The 19,113-nt window shown below is 55.3% G+C and overlaps 1 protein-coding gene and 1 long non-coding RNA gene across 2 annotated transcripts in view; one reads left to right on the forward strand and one right to left on the reverse strand.

Annotated features, from left to right (window-relative positions):
• LOC145530002 (uncharacterized) overlaps positions 1 to 19,113 on the forward strand; it is a 1,493,464-nt gene that overhangs the window by 1,064,386 nt on the left and 409,965 nt on the right. Inside the window, exons 128-129 of the long non-coding RNA XR_014071397.1 lie at positions 6,112 to 6,223; positions 13,763 to 13,874. This is a non-coding gene — a long non-coding RNA (uncharacterized LOC145530002). The remainder of the gene's footprint in view (positions 1 to 6,111; positions 6,224 to 13,762; positions 13,875 to 19,113) is intronic.
• Positions 15,912 to 17,710, reverse strand: LOC145529922 (uncharacterized). The gene is made up of 3 exons (XM_081550690.1): positions 17,541 to 17,710; positions 16,829 to 17,141; positions 15,912 to 16,578 (listed from the first exon to the last, which is right to left on the reverse strand). The coding sequence occupies exons 1-3, from the start codon at positions 17,673 to 17,675 to the stop codon at positions 15,941 to 15,943; spliced, it is 1,086 nt and encodes a 361-aa protein (XP_081406816.1). The 5' UTR covers positions 17,676 to 17,710; the 3' UTR covers positions 15,912 to 15,940.

Below are 19,113 nucleotides of genomic sequence, written 5' to 3' on the forward strand. Positions count from 1 at the left end.
CTCTTTTTTATGGAACAGTGATTTTTCTAGAGGGGTTCTGGGCCACAAGGTTGTTGGGTCATTTTCTAGCCTTCTGTCGTGAAGAACGCTTTCCTGGGCGTTGGGGTGGTTTGTTGTTCCAGCTCCCTTTCTTGGCTTCTTCTGGGAGCTGGTGCAACAAGAGGAGCTCAGCCTCTGCCTTCTGGCTGAGATGTCACCCTTCAAACAGCAATGCCTGCCTGGAGATAATGTTGGCATTTGCCAAAAGGGCTTCGTTTGGCACATGATATCTTGAAAGGACGTACACCGTCCTGTCAGCTATCAAAGGCTAGTTCAAATGACATAAAAATGAGAACTCTCCAATGGAGTCTTACAGTAGGTGGAGAGTCCGAAAGAAACTCCTTCAGTCATTTCACTGAGAGTCATTGATTGGGGACACCAAGAATATAGGAAGGAATGCAGAAAGAAAAGATGAAATTGTGTTCAGGATCGGGGGGAGGGATGAACAGGGCGTGCTTGCCTTGAATCCAGGCTTTGTTGGGGGGTGGGGCATAAAGATCAAACGGGTCTGAAACCACAAAGTGGTGATGGTAACACAGTATCACCAGAGTTACACAACAGTGTTCCCAAATTGCAACAATGATGAAAAAGTTTACTAACTTAACCAACAAGTTCCCAACTTAACCAACAAAAATACAGGAAACCATACAAAAAATAAAACATCACCAGAAAGGTGGAAACAAACCAAATGCAAAGCAGTTCAGGGGAAAGGAACTCCATGTCCCCTGGGGGCAGACCGAGTTGACAGCGTCCACGGTGAGCCGACAGGGATGGAGGCGGCAGAGCCGACCGCTCCCCTGGACGTGGTGTTTCCGGCAAGGGCTCTGGGTCTCTGTCCAGAGCGGGGGCTCGTTCTTCCTGCAGGGGTGGGTGAGTCATCGTCGGCGTCTGGGTGTTGCGCGGGAGCCAGGGCAGGCTCTCCCTGCCGAGGCGGTGACTCCTCCTCTGCCTCGGGTTCTCCTGCCAAAGCCCGAGCAGGTACAGGTGCACGTGGAGGTGGAGGTTCTGGCTGAGGGGGTGGGACATCAGTGCCTGGGGCTGGGGGTCCTGCAGGCACGGAGATCCGATCTGCCCGGTGTGCTGGCCAGAACCCAGCTGGCCTGGTGTCTCTGCGAGGGCAAGTCTCGGTTCTCCATCTGCCCTCGGTGGATCCCTGGGTCCTGCACCTGGAGCCACCACCTCTGTAGGGACAGGTCTGGGAAGTGGAGCCTGGTTCCAGTTGGAGGCCAGTGCTAGAGCTGGGGGAGAAGCAAAGTTTGCCCACAGGCCAGCCTTGGCATGTGCGTATCCCGGGACAGAAAGCTTCCAAGAGATTCCCAAAGAATACCCAGGGTCGGATGTCTTTTGGGACTGAAGTGTGCAAGATGGGGGTGGGGGTGTGAGGCCAGCGCTTGCTGCAGGCCCAGCAGCATCTTTCGGGGACTCGTCCCTGTGTAGCTCAGCACCCCCTCCCCACACACTCCCGTGCACCAGCCCCAGCGTCCTCACCTCTGTGCTCTGGCGTGCTGGGCTCCAGGTCCTCCTGCTGCCTCAGAGGCTGGGGTTCTCGGGACTCTGGGTCGGAGCCGGGTGTGCTGAGCTCCGTGGCAGCCTCAGACTGGGCCGCCGGGTGTATCCTGTGTGGTGTCTCGGCAGCAGGCCTTCCCCGCCTCCGCTTCGCCCCCGGTGGGGCTGATGCCTCCGTGGGCACGCTCACCTGGAGCCTGCACTGGGCCTCAGGGGCGGGGGGGTGGTGCTCCGACCCCTCCCTCCGGGAGGTGGACGGGGTGTCCCCGTCCTCGGCCTCATCACGTGGGAAGCTCTGCAACGACAGTGACCGTCAGCCAGCCATGCTGGGACTTTTCCGAGCTGGGCCTGGCCAGTGGAGCCGCTGCTTCTGCCTGCTCGAACTTCTCTTCCCAGAAGGGTCAGAGACGTGTGTCTGCTCAGATCCCCACCCGGGACGAAAGAGACCCACCTGAGGGTGTGAGGCCAGCCTGGGCGGCCGGCGCTGCCCGCACTCTCCCCATCCCAGCCAGCCTGCTCTCCCCTGGGGTGTGGACACAACTTGCCCGCAGGCTTCTGAACCCACATCCGCCTGGGCTTCCTTGAGGGAGACACACCCCAAGAAACCCGCATCCACACACACAGGCAAAGGACCCGGTGTTTCCGGGTGGCATGGGAGAGGTGGGCTGGCCCGGCCTGGGGCTCCCCGTGTTACCTTTCTGTTTCTCCGGGCAAAGGGCCAGAGGCCTCTCGGGGGTGCCCTGAGCCAACGTCGACAGGGTGCCCACGCACACTGCCTGTGAGCTCTCCTGAGGCCCCGGCCTCTGGGCAGGGGCAAACAGCAGAACATCCTGGCAGCAAGTGATCTGGCTGGGGGCTCCTCTCCGCTCTGGAGGCCTGGATACCCGGGTTGCGGGTTCTGTTGGGTTCTGTTGCTGGCAGGTGACATCATTTCCTGGGGTTCGTGCTGAGGTCCCTTCCCCAAAACTTCCCAAGGGAATCTCTGGGTTTCTGACTGCTCGACCACCCCCCTTAGGCCATGTGCAGGCACAGTGACAGCCACACAGCCCAGCCCACAGCCCTGGGGAGGCCTGGGTGCAGCCAGGGCCTGAGCTCCGAGGACCCCGCTGCTCTCAGACCAGGCTCCTTCTTCTCATAAGTGGTGTGGCCCTGGACAAGCGTATGCCCCTCAGGGTTTCCCCAGTCTCTCCATCTGCAGAGTGGGGGTCATTCTCCCATCTGCTTCCTAGGTCTGTCGGCCTACGAGCAGCTCCATGCCTTTCCACCTGGGGCCGATATCACGTGGAGCTTGTGTGCTGAGACTTCAGAAAGAAAGACTCCATCCAGGGCTGACACAGCACAGAATGGGGCAGAACGAGGCCTGGATGCGCCGTGGTACCCAGGAAAAGTCACTCCCCCTCCTGAGTGTTTTGAGACCCCGCATCCAAGTTGGAGGACCGAAAGGAAGACTCGAAGGTCTCCCTCTCTTATAGAAAAGAGTAGCCAACTTTCTGGTCCTCTGTTTCCATTGAGATTCTGTTCAAGTGTCCCAGCTCGGCTTCTGCAGGTGGCTGAGCTTCTAATGGCTCCCTGCGTTCTTGTCTTTTCCTCTCCAAACCTTCCGTCCTTTTCCCCCTTCTGGGGTGGATGGGCGCTGTCATTGCTTCTACCTTCGAGACAGATTGATGAAAAGTCTGGACCGTCGACTCCTTTCCTCTCTTTGGTTCCGTGTCTCTCTCTGTATGTGTCCCTCTCTTTTCCCTTCTCGATTCAGTCTGTGTCTTCCTCTTTCTCTCTCGTGTGTGGATGGATGGATGCTAGGAATGCACATGTATATGATTAGATGAGGGTTATGTTTTAGGGATAGGTTAGAGGGAGAGAAAGGCTTTAGGTCGGAGTTGGTCATGGGGGAAGGGTCAAGGGTGGTGGTGGTGTTTCTTGGAATCTGAGTGCTGTGCATTCTTCGTCTCTTTCCATATGAACCCCTTCTCAGATACACCACTTGCAAGGAGTCTCTCATGTTCCGTTTCCTATCTTTTGCATTTCTGAATGCTTAGCTTCTCTGTTGTGAAGAGGTTCCATTGGATGGAAACCCATTGGCGTACTTCGTTTTCCTCTTTCCCTTACTTGAAGAGACCCATTTCTACCTCCGCCCAGCAAATGGCAAGGAGACTCTGATGTTAAGGAGCCTTTGACCTACGCTTCTTTCTAGCTGTCTCATGACATCAGTCTTTAGGGTGAGGTTTTTCCCCGATATTGAGGTGGTGTGAGATCAAAACCAATAGCGTTCTTCAGATGTAGCTGTCTGGTTTTCCCATGGACATTTATTGAAGAGGCTTTCTTGTTCCCATTTGGATATTCTCCCCTTTTGTGTCAGAGATGAGTTGACCATGGATGCCGGGGTTTGTTTCTGGACCCTCAACTTTATTCCATCGATCTGGATCTGTGTGTGTTGTTGTATTCCCAATAGCATACTGTCCTGCTGCTGCCGCTGCGCCTAAGTCACTTCAGTCGTGTCTGACTCTGCGCGACCCCATGGCCTGCAGCCTACCAGGCTCCTCCGTCCAGGGCGTTTTCCAGGCAAGAGTACTGGAGTGGGTCGCCATCGCCTTCTCCGATACTCTCCTGAGGATCCTAGTTTGGTCGTCTAATTTCCTTTCACACAACCTTGGATGTCCGTATCGGGGCTTTTTCGTCGGATTGTATTGACAATTTAGGCTCTTTTCTGTTTCCGTACCCCTTTTGCAATTCTTTGTTCGGTGCGAAAATGCATTGGCATTTTGGGAGGAATAGCATCGAAGCTGTGGATTGCCTTGTGGGGCTGTGACATCATTTTCCCAATAGGAATTCTTTCAAGCCCTGAGCACAGCTTCTCTTTCCAGTGGTTGGTGTGGGCTTGATCTTCCTTCTTCCATCTCTCGCCGTTTTGTGAGAACAGGTCCTTCCTTCCCTTCTGGGTTAGATGGACTCGTGGGTATCACTTCAGTGAATGGCATTGTCAGTGGGGGTGATAATTCCCTTCTCATTGGAAGACTTTGCTGTGAGTATTAGAAATGCAAGTGATTTCTCTTCCCCTTCCTCCCTGTCCATCTCTCAGAGCCACCGGGAAACAGAGGCCTCATCCAGGGTCACACAGGCCTGAGGGAGTGCAACTAGACTGTTGTTTCTTCAGGCCCTCAGTGCTGGACATCATCCAGGATACTCTGTGTGTGTCTTCCTCAGTCTGCTGTCCCTTCAGACCTTTCCCTAGTTTTCACAGGCTTGTCGTGTTGGTGTTCTTTGTCTGTTTGGAGACACATCCTTGAGAAGCTTTGTGTTTCCACTCATTCGTCTCGCGATGTATGACCTGTCTTTTGCTTTTGTAATGAGGTCTTTCCCACAGTAGATATCTTTGATTTTGCAAAGTCCACTGTATTCTCTGGGTTGTTTTGTGGGCTGCCTTTCTGTTTTGTGTGTGAAGACTCAAAGCACGTGTCCGGTTTCTGCTCATTGTTCTTCTAGATTTGTGACAAGTTTTCATGGAAACTTTGTCTAGGGATAACTGGAAGTGAACTCGGTGTAAGGTGTCAAGTCTCCATCTCCATTCATGTCATGCCCTGCAGTTTCCAATTCCCTGTTCCTGAGTGGTTTTGGAGACCTTGTGGGAAGTTTGGTTGCATCGGAGTTTGCGTTTCCACCTTGAGTAGATTCACACTGTTCTGCCCTCAGGGACACTGTCAAGGGGGAGTGAGGAGCAGCCTGCACTTCCAGCAGTGACCACACGGTGGGGCGAGTGCTGCTCTCCCCTCTGGGAGCCCCAGGCCACAGGCATCCCAGTGAGGAGCCAGCTCTGTGCTCAGCTGAAAGGAGTTAGTCTCTCAGGAGCCTCTGAGCCCTTGCCTTTGGATCACCCAGGGTGGGCATTTGCTGTGACAGAAAAAAATTGCCCTGAATTCCATGGACGGAAGAGCCTGGCTGTGTAGAGTTCGTGAGTTGCCGTGAATCAGACACAACTGAGGACACAAAAATTCAATAGACTAAAACACTTTTTGGGGGTGGGGGGAGTGAAAGGGGGTGATGTGGGGTTTTTGTCTTATGTAATAGCCGAGGGAAATCTAGTTTAAACCTAAATTCACATAGATGGGAAAGGTATAGCTCTCCGTCACCCTATTAAAAAAAAAAAAAAACGTCTTAACTTTTCTGAAAGCTTATTTAGTAGCTTCCTTGAGCAGTTCATTGTGAAGGATTTTTTTTTTTTTCTGTGACATTGGCCTCATTAAAAAGTACGGTTTGCATTTACTGGATAATTTTGTTCATTTGGTTTGTTAGGGAATCTTGGTAATATTTGAGTTTCCTGGGGAGTATGGTCACATGACCTGGCCCTGGCCAATCGGTGTGTTCCACGTCCCTGGCCACTGTGATTGGCTCCCGACTGGGGCAGTGCCCAATCGGGGCCCGGGGCCGGGCCTCACGTTGGAAGCCAGGGGAAGACGAGCTCTCGTCCTGCTGGGGTAGGGGAAGGGGTGGGGCCAGGGGAGGTCAGGCTCCAGCAGTGGGAGGGGCTTGAGGTCCGCCTGCGGCAGTTGGTGACCTTCCTGCTCCCCTCAGGGCAGAGCCGCCGGCCTGAGAATGAGGGCGCTGCTGAGCCCAGGGGCTGGGATGGCCCGCTGCTGCTGTGGTCCCAGAGCTCCACCCGAGACCTGAGGGAGGCCGTCTGCCCGTGAGTCCTCTCCCGCTTGTCTGTCAGCTTGTTTGAACCATGCTGGGTTTTCTGCCCAGCTGGCTAAGGGGAGTCCCTGGAAATGCAAGGGTGTGGGTTTTGGCAGACTTCAGGGAAGACATGCCAGATGACCTGGGAGACTCCAGCTTAATCTGGATTCAGGAGATATCTCTTCGGGCCAGCTAGTAATTGTAGGATAAGCCTAATGAGTCTTCACAGGATGAAGAGAGTAACGTGCCAAGGTAGCAATCGATGTCCTCATTCGAGAGGATGAAGCTGGTGCTCAGAGAAGGGGGGAACCTGGCCAGAGCAAGGAGGTGTGCACCCAGACAGAACCCCCAGATCCGGCCATTTGAGCTCAGGGAGGCCACTGGTGTGGCTTGTCCCTGTAGCAGGCGCCGAGGCACGCAGCCCACCCTGATTCCTGCGGGGGCCTGACTTGGGAAGTGCCATCTGGTAGCTTTGAGACTCACCAAACCAAATTGCACTGGAGAGAGGAAGGACACCTTCCTTCATCCACCCCCCACCCCCGCCGGATTCCCACATACCCTGACCCCTTTCTCTTGACTTCGGAGCCATTTCCAGAGTCCCGCTCATATGACCTCATTCGAAGTGCACTGTGGACGAGCTGCCATCTGCAGCTGCTACCACAGCAGCCAAGGGCTTCAGCTCCCGAGTACCTCCCTTCCTTTGGAACTTGGGGGCCCTCTACTCCCCACTTGCACACCACAGACCTTTGCTGAGGATTGTGGGGACCCTCACTCAGTTTGCAGCACGTTGTAGCCATCCCTGTCCTCTCAATACCTCCCTTGCCACTCAGCTTGTGAGCCCCTTTGGAGCAGCGTGGCCCACCTGGCTGCAACGGAAGAGACACAGCTGACAGTGAAACAACAGCTTAGATCTGACAGCCGGAAAGCTCTGTCAAAAGGGACCTCCCTCTTCACACCGTAGAGGCTGTAGGAGCCGCCAGGCTTTCGGAACCAGTGCTGGGGCCAAAATGACTCCACAGCCGTTTTCCTTCCTGGGGAGGGTTCTGGCTCGAGTGGGAATGGCTCATGTCTCCTAAGGTTCTGAAAGCCCACTGTGTGCAGATTCACGGTACACAGAGAGGAGAAGGTGGAGTCCTGCCCTGGAGGTGGTCACAGCTCACGGATGAGCCAGGCAGGCAGGCAGGCAGGCAGGGCATGAGAACTCCTGGGCTGCCTTCATGAGTGAATGGTGTGGGGGCAGAGGAAGAGAAGCCGGTCTGCTCCCTCATGTGGTGCCCAGGGCAGGTTGTCCCCAGAGGAAACCCTTACGACGGTGAGGACTCTCACTGCTGTTTCCCAAGGGGTTCCGTCGGTGCGTGTCTTCCCCGGAGCGGTCAGGCCGTCTCTAAAGTACACTGGCCATGGGCATTGCCTCTCCTTGGAACTTCCCACGTGTTTCTCTTTTTTATGGAACAGTGATTTTTCTAGAGGGGTTCTGGGCCACAAGGTTGTTGGGTCATTTTCTAGCCTTCTGTCGTGAAGAACGCTTTCCTGGGCGTTGGGGTGGTTTGTTGTTCCAGCTCCCTTTCTTGGCTTCTTCTGGGAGCTGGTGCAACAAGAGGAGCTCAGCCTCTGCCTTCTGGCTGAGATGTCACCCTTCAAACAGCAATGCCTGCCTGGAGATAATGTTGGCATTTGCCAAAAGGGCTTCGTTTGGCACATGATATCTTGAAAGGACGTACACCGTCCTGTCAGCTATCAAAGGCTAGTTCAAATGACATAAAAATGAGAACTCTCCAATGGAGTCTTACAGTAGGTGGAGAGTCCGAAAGAAACTCCTTCAGTCATTTCACTGAGAGTCATTGATTGGGGACACCAAGAATATAGGAAGGAATGCAGAAAGAAAAGATGAAATTGTGTTCAGGATCGGGGGGAGGGATGAACAGGGCGTGCTTGCCTTGAATCCAGGCTTTGTTGGGGGGTGGGGCATAAAGATCAAACGGGTCTGAAACCACAAAGTGGTGATGGTAACACAGTATCACCAGAGTTACACAACAGTGTTCCCAAATTGCAACAATGATGAAAAAGTTTACTAACTTAACCAACAAGTTCCCAACTTAACCAACAAAAATACAGGAAACCATACAAAAAATAAAACATCACCAGAAAGGTGGAAACAAACCAAATGCAAAGCAGTTCAGGGGAAAGGAACTCCATGTCCCCTGGGGGCAGACCGAGTTGACAGCGTCCACGGTGAGCCGACAGGGATGGAGGCGGCAGAGCCGACCGCTCCCCTGGACGTGGTGTTTCCGGCAAGGGCTCTGGGTCTCTGTCCAGAGCGGGGGCTCGTTCTTCCTGCAGGGGTGGGTGAGTCATCGTCGGCGTCTGGGTGTTGCGCGGGAGCCAGGGCAGGCTCTCCCTGCCGAGGCGGTGACTCCTCCTCTGCCTCGGGTTCTCCTGCCAAAGCCCGAGCAGGTACAGGTGCACGTGGAGGTGGAGGTTCTGGCTGAGGGGGTGGGACATCAGTGCCTGGGGCTGGGGGTCCTGCAGGCACGGAGATCCGATCTGCCCGGTGTGCTGGCCAGAACCCAGCTGGCCTGGTGTCTCTGCGAGGGCAAGTCTCGGTTCTCCATCTGCCCTCGGTGGATCCCTGGGTCCTGCACCTGGAGCCACCACCTCTGTAGGGACAGGTCTGGGAAGTGGAGCCTGGTTCCAGTTGGAGGCCAGTGCTAGAGCTGGGGGAGAAGCAAAGTTTGCCCACAGGCCAGCCTTGGCATGTGCGTATCCCGGGACAGAAAGCTTCCAAGAGATTCCCAAAGAATACCCAGGGTCGGATGTCTTTTGGGACTGAAGTGTGCAAGATGGGGGTGGGGGTGTGAGGCCAGCGCTTGCTGCAGGCCCAGCAGCATCTTTCGGGGACTCGTCCCTGTGTAGCTCAGCACCCCCTCCCCACACACTCCCGTGCACCAGCCCCAGCGTCCTCACCTCTGTGCTCTGGCGTGCTGGGCTCCAGGTCCTCCTGCTGCCTCAGAGGCTGGGGTTCTCGGGACTCTGGGTCGGAGCCGGGTGTGCTGAGCTCCGTGGCAGCCTCAGACTGGGCCGCCGGGTGTATCCTGTGTGGTGTCTCGGCAGCAGGCCTTCCCCGCCTCCGCTTCGCCCCCGGTGGGGCTGATGCCTCCGTGGGCACGCTCACCTGGAGCCTGCACTGGGCCTCAGGGGCGGGGGGGTGGTGCTCCGACCCCTCCCTCCGGGAGGTGGACGGGGTGTCCCCGTCCTCGGCCTCATCACGTGGGAAGCTCTGCAACGACAGTGACCGTCAGCCAGCCATGCTGGGACTTTTCCGAGCTGGGCCTGGCCAGTGGAGCCGCTGCTTCTGCCTGCTCGAACTTCTCTTCCCAGAAGGGTCAGAGACGTGTGTCTGCTCAGATCCCCACCCGGGACGAAAGAGACCCACCTGAGGGTGTGAGGCCAGCCTGGGCGGCCGGCGCTGCCCGCACTCTCCCCATCCCAGCCAGCCTGCTCTCCCCTGGGGTGTGGACACAACTTGCCCGCAGGCTTCTGAACCCACATCCGCCTGGGCTTCCTTGAGGGAGACACACCCCAAGAAACCCGCATCCACACACACAGGCAAAGGACCCGGTGTTTCCGGGTGGCATGGGAGAGGTGGGCTGGCCCGGCCTGGGGCTCCCCGTGTTACCTTTCTGTTTCTCCGGGCAAAGGGCCAGAGGCCTCTCGGGGGTGCCCTGAGCCAACGTCGACAGGGTGCCCACGCACACTGCCTGTGAGCTCTCCTGAGGCCCCGGCCTCTGGGCAGGGGCAAACAGCAGAACATCCTGGCAGCAAGTGATCTGGCTGGGGGCTCCTCTCCGCTCTGGAGGCCTGGATACCCGGGTTGCGGGTTCTGTTGGGTTCTGTTGCTGGCAGGTGACATCATTTCCTGGGGTTCGTGCTGAGGTCCCTTCCCCAAAACTTCCCAAGGGAATCTCTGGGTTTCTGACTGCTCGACCACCCCCCTTAGGCCATGTGCAGGCACAGTGACAGCCACACAGCCCAGCCCACAGCCCTGGGGAGGCCTGGGTGCAGCCAGGGCCTGAGCTCCGAGGACCCCGCTGCTCTCAGACCAGGCTCCTTCTTCTCATAAGTGGTGTGGCCCTGGACAAGCGTATGCCCCTCAGGGTTTCCCCAGTCTCTCCATCTGCAGAGTGGGGGTCATTCTCCCATCTGCTTCCTAGGTCTGTCGGCCTACGAGCAGCTCCATGCCTTTCCACCTGGGGCCGATATCACGTGGAGCTTGTGCGCTGAGACTTCAGAAAGAAAGACTCCATCCAGGGCTGACACAGCACAGAATGGGGCAGAACGAGGCCTGGATGCGCCGTGGTACCCAGGAAAAGTCACTCCCCCTCCTGAGTGTTTTGAGACCCCGCATCCAAGTTGGAGGACCGAAAGGAAGACTCGAAGGTCTCCCTCTCTTATAGAAAAGAGTAGCCAACTTTCTGGTCCTCTGTTTCCATTGAGATTCTGTTCAAGTGTCCCAGCTCAGCTTCTGCAGGTGGCTGAGCTTCTAATGGCTCCCTGCGTTCTTGTCTTTTCCTCTCCAAACCTTCCGTCCTTTTCCCCCTTCTGGGGTGGATGGGCGCTGTCATTGCTTCTACCTTCGAGACAGATTGATGAAAAGTCTGGACCGTCGACTCCTTTCCTCTCTTTGGTTCCGTGTCTCTCTCTGTCTGTGTCCCTCTCTTTTCCCTTCTCGATTCAGTCTGTGTCTTCCTCTTTCTCTCTCGTGTGTGGATGGATGGATGCTAGGAATGCACATGTATATGATTAGATGAGGGTTATGTTTTAGGGATAGGTTAGAGGGAGAGAAAGGCTTTAGGTCGGAGTTGGTCATGGGGGAAGGGTCAAGGGTGGTGGTGGTGTTTCTTGGAATCTGAGTGCTGTGCATTCTTCGTCTCTTTCCATATGAACCCCTTCTCAGATACACCACTTGCAAGGAGTCTCTCATGTTCCGTTTCCTATCTTTTGCATTTCTGAATGCTTAGCTTCTCTGTTGTGAAGAGGTTCCATTGGATGGAAACCCATTGGCGTACTTCGTTTTCCTCTTTCCCTTACTTGAAGAGACCCATTTCTACCTCCGCCCAGCAAATGGCAAGGAGACTCTGATGTTAAGGAGCCTTTGACCTACGCTTCTTTCTAGCTGTCTCATGACATCAGTCTTTAGGGTGAGGTTTTTCCCCGATATTGAGGTGGTGTGAGATCAAAACCAATAGCGTTCTTCAGATGTAGCTGTCTGGTTTTCCCATGGACATTTATTGAAGAGGCTTTCTTGTTCCCATTTGGATATTCTCCCCTTTTGTGTCAGAGATGAGTTGACCATGGATGCCGGGGTTTGTTTCTGGACCCTCAACTTGATTCCATCGATCTGGATCTGTGTGTGTTGTTGTATTCCCAATAGCATACTGTCCTGCTGCTGCCGCTGCGCCTAAGTCACTTCAGTCGTGTCTGACTCTGCGCGACCCCATGGCCTGCAGCCTACCAGGCTCCTCCGTCCAGGGCGTTTTCCAGGCAAGAGTACTGGAGTGGGTCGCCATCGCCTTCTCCGATACTCTCCTGAGGATCCTAGTTTGGTCGTCTAATTTCCTTTCACACAACCTTGGATGTCCGTATCGGGGCTTTTTCGTCGGATTGTATTGACAATTTAGGCTCTTTTCTGTTTCCGTACCCCTTTTGCAATTCTTTGTTCGGTGCGAAAATGCATTGGCATTTTGGGAGGAATAGCATCGAAGCTGTGGATTGCCTTGTGGGGCTGTGACATCATTTTCCCAATAGGAATTCTTTCAAGCCCTGAGCACAGCTTCTCTTTCCAGTGGTTGGTGTGGGCTTGATCTTCCTTCTTCCATCTCTCGCCGTTTTGTGAGAACAGGTCCTTCCTTCCCTTCTGGGTTAGATGGACTCGTGGGTATCACTTCAGTGAATGGCATTGTCAGTGGGGGTGATAATTCCCTTCTCATTGGAAGACTTTGCTGTGAGTATTAGAAATGCAAGTGATTTCTCTTCCCCTTCCTCCCTGTCCATCTCTCAGAGCCACCGGGAAACAGAGGCCTCATCCAGGGTCACACAGGCCTGAGGGAGTGCAACTAGACTGTTGTTTCTTCAGGCCCTCAGTGCTGGACATCATCCAGGATACTCTGTGTGTGTCTTCCTCAGTCTGCTGTCCCTTCAGACCTTTCCCTAGTTTTCACAGGCTTGTCGTGTTGGTGTTCTTTGTCTGTTTGGAGACACATCCTTGAGAAGCTTTGTGTTTCCACTCATTCGTCTCGCGATGTATGACCTGTCTTTTGCTTTTGTAATGAGGTCTTTCCCACAGTAGATATCTTTGATTTTGCAAAGTCCACTGTATTCTCTGGGTTGTTTTGTGGGCTGCCTTTCTGTTTTGTGTGTGAAGACTCAAAGCACGTGTCCGGTTTCTGCTCATTGTTCTTCTAGATTTGTGACAAGTTTTCATGGAAACTTTGTCTAGGGATAACTGGAAGTGAACTCGGTGTAAGGTGTCAAGTCTCCATCTCCATTCATGTCATGCCCTGCAGTTTCCAATTCCCTGTTCCTGAGTGGTTTTGGAGACCTTGTGGGAAGTTTGGTTGCATCGGAGTTTGCGTTTCCACCTTGAGTAGATTCACACTGTTCTGCCCTCAGGGACACTGTCAAGGGGGAGTGAGGAGCAGCCTGCACTTCCAGCAGTGACCACACGGTGGGGCGAGTGCTGCTCTCCCCTCTGGGAGCCCCAGGCCACAGGCATCCCAGTGAGGAGCCAGCTCTGTGCTCAGCTGAAAGGAGTTAGTCTCTCAGGAGCCTCTGAGCCCTTGCCTTTGGATCACCCAGGGTGGGCATTTGCTGTGACAGAAAAAAATTGCCCTGAATTCCATGGACGGAAGAGCCTGGCTGTGTAGAGTTCGTGAGTTGCCGTGAATCAGACACAACTGAGGACACAAAAATTCAATAGACTAAAACACTTTTTGGGGGTGGGGGGAGTGAAAGGGGGTGATGTGGGGTTTTTGTCTTATGTAATAGCCGAGGGAAATCTAGTTTAAACCTAAATTCACATAGATGGGAAAGGTATAGCTCTCCGTCACCCTATTAAAAAAAAAAAAAAAACGTCTTAACTTTTCTGAAAGCTTATTTAGTAGCTTCCTTGAGCAGTTCATTGTGAAGGATTTTTTTTTTTTTCTGTGACATTGGCCTCATTAAAAAGTACGGTTTGCATTTACTGGATAATTTTGTTCATTTGGTTTGTTAGGGAATCTTGGTAATATTTGAGTTTCCTGGGGAGTATGGTCACATGACCTGGCCCTGGCCAATCGGTGTGTTCCACCTCCCTGGCCACTGTGATTGGCTCCGGACTGGGGCAGTGCCCAATCGGGGCCCGGGGCCGGGCCTCACGTTGGAAGCCAGGGGAAGACGAGCTCTCGTCCTGCTGGGGTAGGGGAAGGGGTGGGGCCAGGGGAGGTCAGGCTCCAGCAGTGGGAGGGGCTTGAGGTCCGCCTGCGGCAGTTGGTGACCTTCCTGCTCCCCTCAGGGCAGAGCCGCCGGCCTGAGAATGAGGGCGCTGCTGAGCCCAGGGGCTGGGATGGCCCGCTGCTGCTGTGGTCCCAGAGCTCCACCCGAGACCTGAGGGAGGCCGTCTGCCCGTGAGTCCTCTCCCGCTTGTCTGTCAGCTTGTTTGAACCATGCTGGGTTTTCTGCCCAGCTGGCTAAGGGGAGTCCCTGGAAATGCAAGGGTGTGGGTTTTGGCAGACTTCAGGGAAGACATGCCAGATGACCTGGGAGACTCCAGCTTAATCTGGATTCAGGAGATATCTCTTCGGGCCAGCTAGTAATTGTAGGATAAGCCTAATGAGTCTTCACAGGATGAAGAGAGTAACGTGCCAAGGTAGCAATCGATGTCCTCATTCGAGAGGATGAAGCTGGTGCTCAGAGAAGGGGGGAACCTGGCCAGAGCAAGGAGGTGTGCACCCAGACAGAACCCCCAGATCCGGCCATTTGAGCTCAGGGAGGCCACTGGTGTGGCTTGTCCCTGTAGCAGGCGCCGAGGCACGCAGCCCACCCTGATTCCTGCGGGGGCCTGACTTGGGAAGTGCCATCTGGTAGCTTTGAGACTCACCAAACCAAATTGCACTGGAGAGAGGAAGGACACCTTCCTTCATCCACCCCCCACCCCCGCCGGATTCCCACATACCCTGACCCCTTTCTCTTGACTTCGGAGCCATTTCCAGAGTCCCGCTCATATGACCTCATTCGAAGTGCACTGTGGACGAGCTGCCATCTGCAGCTGCTACCACAGCAGCCAAGGGCTTCAGCTCCCGAGTACCTCCCTTCCTTTGGAACTTGGGGGCCCTCTACTCCCCACTTGCACACCACAGACCTTTGCTGAGGATTGTGGGGACCCTCACTCAGTTTGCAGCACGTTGTAGCCATCCCTGTCCTCTCAATACCTCCCTTGCCACTCAGCTTGTGAGCCCCTTTGGAGCAGCGTGGCCCACCTGGCTGCAACGGAAGAGACACAGCTGACAGTGAAACAACAGCTTAGATCTGACAGCCGGAAAGCTCTGTCAAAAGGGACCTCCCTCTTCACACCGTAGAGGCTGTAGGAGCCGCCAGGCTTTCGGAACCAGTGCTGGGGCCAAAATGACTCCACAGCCGTTTTCCTTCCTGGGGAGGGTTCTGGCTCGAGTGGGAATGGCTCAAGTCTCCTAAGGTTCTGAAAGCCCACTGTGTGCAGATTCACGGTACACAGAGAGGAGAAGGTGGAGTCCTGCCCTGGAGGTGGTCACAGCTCACGGATGAGCCAGGCAGGCAGGCAGGCAGGCAGGGCATGAGAACTCCTGGGCTGCCTTCATGAGTGAATGGTGTGGGGGCAGAGGAAGAGAAGCCGGTCTGCTCCCTCATGTGGTGCCCAGGGCAGGTTGTCCCCAGAGGAAACCCTTACGACGGTGAGGACTCTCACTGCTGTTTCCCAAGGGGTTCCGTCGGTGCGTGTCTTCCCCGGAGCGGTCAGGCCGTCTCTAAAGTACACTGGCCATGGGCATTGCCTCTCCTTGGAACTTCCCACGTGTTTCTCTTTTTTATGGAACAGTGATTTTTCTAGAGGGGTTCTGGGCCACAAGGTTGTTGGGTCATTTTCTAGCCTTCTGTCGTGAAGAACGCTTTCCTGGGCGTTGGGGTGGTTTGTTGTTCCAGCTCCCTTTCTTGGCTTCTTTTGGGAGCTGGTGCAACAAGAGGAGCTCAGCCTCTGCCTTCTGGCTGAGATGTCACCCTTCAAACAGCAATGCCTGCCTGGAGATAATGATGGCATTTGCCAAAAGGGCTTCGTTTGGCACATGATATCTTGAAAGGACGTACACCGTCCTGTCAGCTATCAAAGGCTAGTTCAAATGACATAAAAATGAGAACTCTCCAATGGAGTCTTACAGTAGGTGGAGAGTCCGAAAGAAACTCCTTCAGTCATTTCACTGAGAGTCATTGATTGGGGACACCAAGAATATAGGAAGGAATGCAGAAAGAAAAGATGAAATTGTGTTCAGGATCGGGGGGAGGGATGAACAGGGCGTGCTTGCCTTGAATCCAGGCTTTGTTGGGGGGTGGGGCATAAAGATCAAACGGGTCTGAAACCACAAAGTGGTGATGGTAACACAGTATCACCAGAGTTACACAACAGTGTTCCCAAATTGCAACAATGATGAAAAAGTTTACTAACTTAACCAACAAGTTCCCAACTTAACCAACAAAAATACAGGAAACCATACAAAAAATAAAACATCACCAGAAAGGTGGAAACAAACCAAATGCAAAGCAGTTCAGGGGAAAGGAACTCCATGTCCCCTGGGGGCAGACCGAGTTGACAGCGTCCACGGTGAGCCGACAGGGATGGAGGCGGCAGAGCCGACCGCTCCCCTGGACGTGGTGTTTCCGGCAAGGGCTCTGGGTCTCTGTCCAGAGCGGGGGCTCGTTCTTCCTGCAGGGGTGGGTGAGTCATCGTCGGCGTCTGGGTGTTGCGCGGGAGCCAGGGCAGGCTCTCCCTGCCGAGGCGGTGACTCCTCCTCTGCCTCGGGTTCTCCTGCCAAAGCCCGAGCAGGTACAGGTGCACGTGGAGGTGGAGGTTCTGGCTGAGGGGGTGGGACATCAGTGCCTGGGGCTGGGGGTCCTGCAGGCACGGAGATCCGATCTGCCCGGTGTGCTGGCCAGAACCCAGCTGGCCTGGTGTCTCTGCGAGGGCAAGTCTCGGTTCTCCATCTGCCCTCGGTGGATCCCTGGGTCCTGCACCTGGAGCCACCACCTCTGTAGGGACAGGTCTGGGAAGTGGAGCCTGGTTCCAGTTGGAGGCCAGTGCTAGAGCTGGGGGAGAAGCAAAGTTTGCCCACAGGCCAGCCTTGGCATGTGCGTATCCCGGGACAGAAAGCTTCCAAGAGATTCCCAAAGAATACCCAGGGTCGGATGTCTTTTGGGACTGAAGTGTGCAAGAAGGGGGTGGGGGTGTGAGGCCAGCGCTTGCTGCAGGCCCAGCAGCATCTTTCGGGGACTCGTCCCTGTGTAGCTCAGCACCCCCTCCCCACACACTCCCGTGCACCAGCCCCAGCGTCCTCACCTCTGTGCTCTGGCGTGCTGGGCTCCAGGTCCTCCTGCTGCCTCAGAGGCTGGGGTTCTCGGGACTCTGGGTCGGAGCCGGGTGTGCTGAGCTCCGTGGCAGCCTCAGACTGGGCCGCCGGGTGTATCCTGTGTGGTGTCTCGGCAGCAGGCCTTCCCCGCCTCCGCTTCGCCCCCGGTGGGGCTGATGCCTCCGTGGGCACGCTCACCTGGAGCCTGCACTGGGCCTCAGGGGCGGGGGGGTGGTGCTCCGACCCCTCCCTCCGGGAGGTGGACGGGGTGTCCCCGTCCTCGGCCTCATCACGTGGGAAGCTCTGCAACGACAGTGACCGTCAGCCAGCCATGCTGGGACTTTTCCGAGCTGGGCCTGGCCAGTGGAGCCGCTGCTTCTGCCTGCTCGAACTTCTCTTCCCAGAAGGGTCAGAGACGTGTGTCTGCTCAGATCCCCACCCGGGACGAAAGAGACCCACCTGAGGGTGTGAGGCCAGCCTGGGCGGCCGGCGCTGCCCGCACTCTCCCCATCCCAGCCAGCCTGCTCTCCCCTGGGGTGTGGACACAACTTGCCCGCAGGCTTCTGACCCCACATATGCCTGGGCTTCCTTGAGGGAGACACACCCCGAGAAACCCGCATCCACACACACAGGCAAAGGACCCGGTGTTTCCGGGTGGCATGGGAGAGGTGGGCTGGCCCGGCCTGGGGCTCCCCGTGTTACCTTTCTGTTTCTCCGGGCAAAGGGCCAGAGGCCTCTCGGGGGTGCCCTGAGCCAACGTCGACAGGGTGCCCACGCACACTGCCTGTGAGCTCTCCTCAGGCCCCGGCCTCTGGGCAGGGGCAAACAGCAGAACATCCTGGCAGCAAGTGATCTGGCTGGGGGCTCCTCTCCGCTCTGGAGGCCTGGATACCCGGGTTGCGGGTTCTGTTGGGTTCTGTTGCCGGCAGGTGACATCATTTCCTGGGGTTCGTGCTGAAGTCCCTTCCCCAAAACTTCCCAAGGGAATCTCTGGGTTTCTGACTGCTCGACCACCCCCCTTAGGCCATGTGCAGGCACAGTGACAGCCACACAGCCCAGCCCACAGCCCTGGGGAGGCCTGGGTGCAGCCAGGGCCTGAGCTCCGAGGACCCCGCTGCTCTCAGACCAGGCTCCTTCTTCTCATAAGTGGTGTGGCCCTGGACAAGCGTATGCCCCTCAGGGTTTCCCCAGTCTCTCCATCTGCAGAGTGGGGGTCATTCTCCCATCTGCTTCCTAGGTCTGTCGGCCTACGAGCAGCTCCATGCCTTTCCACCTGGGGCCGATATCACGTGGAGCTTGTGCGCTGAGACTTCAGAAAGAAAGACTCCATCCAGGGCTGACACAGCACAGAATGGGGCAGAACGAGGCCTGGATGCGCCGTGGTACCCAGGAAAAGGCACTCCCCCTCCTGAGTGTTTTGAGACCCCGCATCCAAGTTGGAGGACCGAAAGGAAGACTCGAAGGTCTCCCTCTCTTATAGAAAAGAGTAGCCAACTTTCTGGTCCTCTGTTTCCATTGAGATTCTGTTCAAGTGTCCCAGCTCGGCTTCTGCGGGTGGCTGAGCTTCTAATGGCTCCCTGCGTTCTTGTCTTTTCCTCTCCAAACCTTCCGTCCTTTTCCCCCTTCTGGGGTGGATGGGCGCTGTCATTGCTTCTACCTTCGAGACAGATTGATGAAAAGTCTGGACCGTCGACTCCTTTCCTCTCTTTGGTTCCGTGTCTCTCTCTGTATGTGTCCCTCTCTTTTCCCTTCTCGATTCAGTCTGTGTCTTCCTCTTTCTCTCTCGTGTGTGGATGGATGGATGCTAGGAATGCACATGTATATGATTAGATGAGGGTTATGTTTTAGGGATAGGTTAGAGGGAGAGAAAGGCTTTAGGTCGGAGTTGGTCATGGGGGAAGGGTCAAGGGTGGTGGTGGTGTTTCTTGGAATCTGAGTGCTGTGCATTCTTCGTCTCTTTCCATATGAACCCCTTCTCAGATACACCACTTGCAAGGAGTCTCTCATGTTCCGTTTCCTATCTTTTGCATTTCTGAATGCTTAGCTTCTCTGTTGTGAAGAGGTTCCATTGGATGGAAACCCATTGGCGTACTTCGTTTTCCTCTTTCCCTTACTTGAAGAGACCCATTTCTACCTCCGCCCAGCAAATGGCAAGGAGACTCTGATGTTAAGGAGCCTTTGACCTACGCTTCTTTCTAGCTGTCTCATGACATCAGTCTTTAGGGTGAGGTTTTTCCCCGATATTGAGGTGGTGTGAGATCAAAACCAATAGCGT

The sequence above is a fragment of the Giraffa tippelskirchi genome, chromosome 12, assembly GCF_054371585.1.
Source record: "Giraffa tippelskirchi isolate mGirTip1 chromosome 12, T2T-mGirTip1v1.2.pri, whole genome shotgun sequence".
NCBI classification, from domain to species: domain Eukaryota; kingdom Metazoa; phylum Chordata; class Mammalia; order Artiodactyla; family Giraffidae; genus Giraffa; species Giraffa tippelskirchi.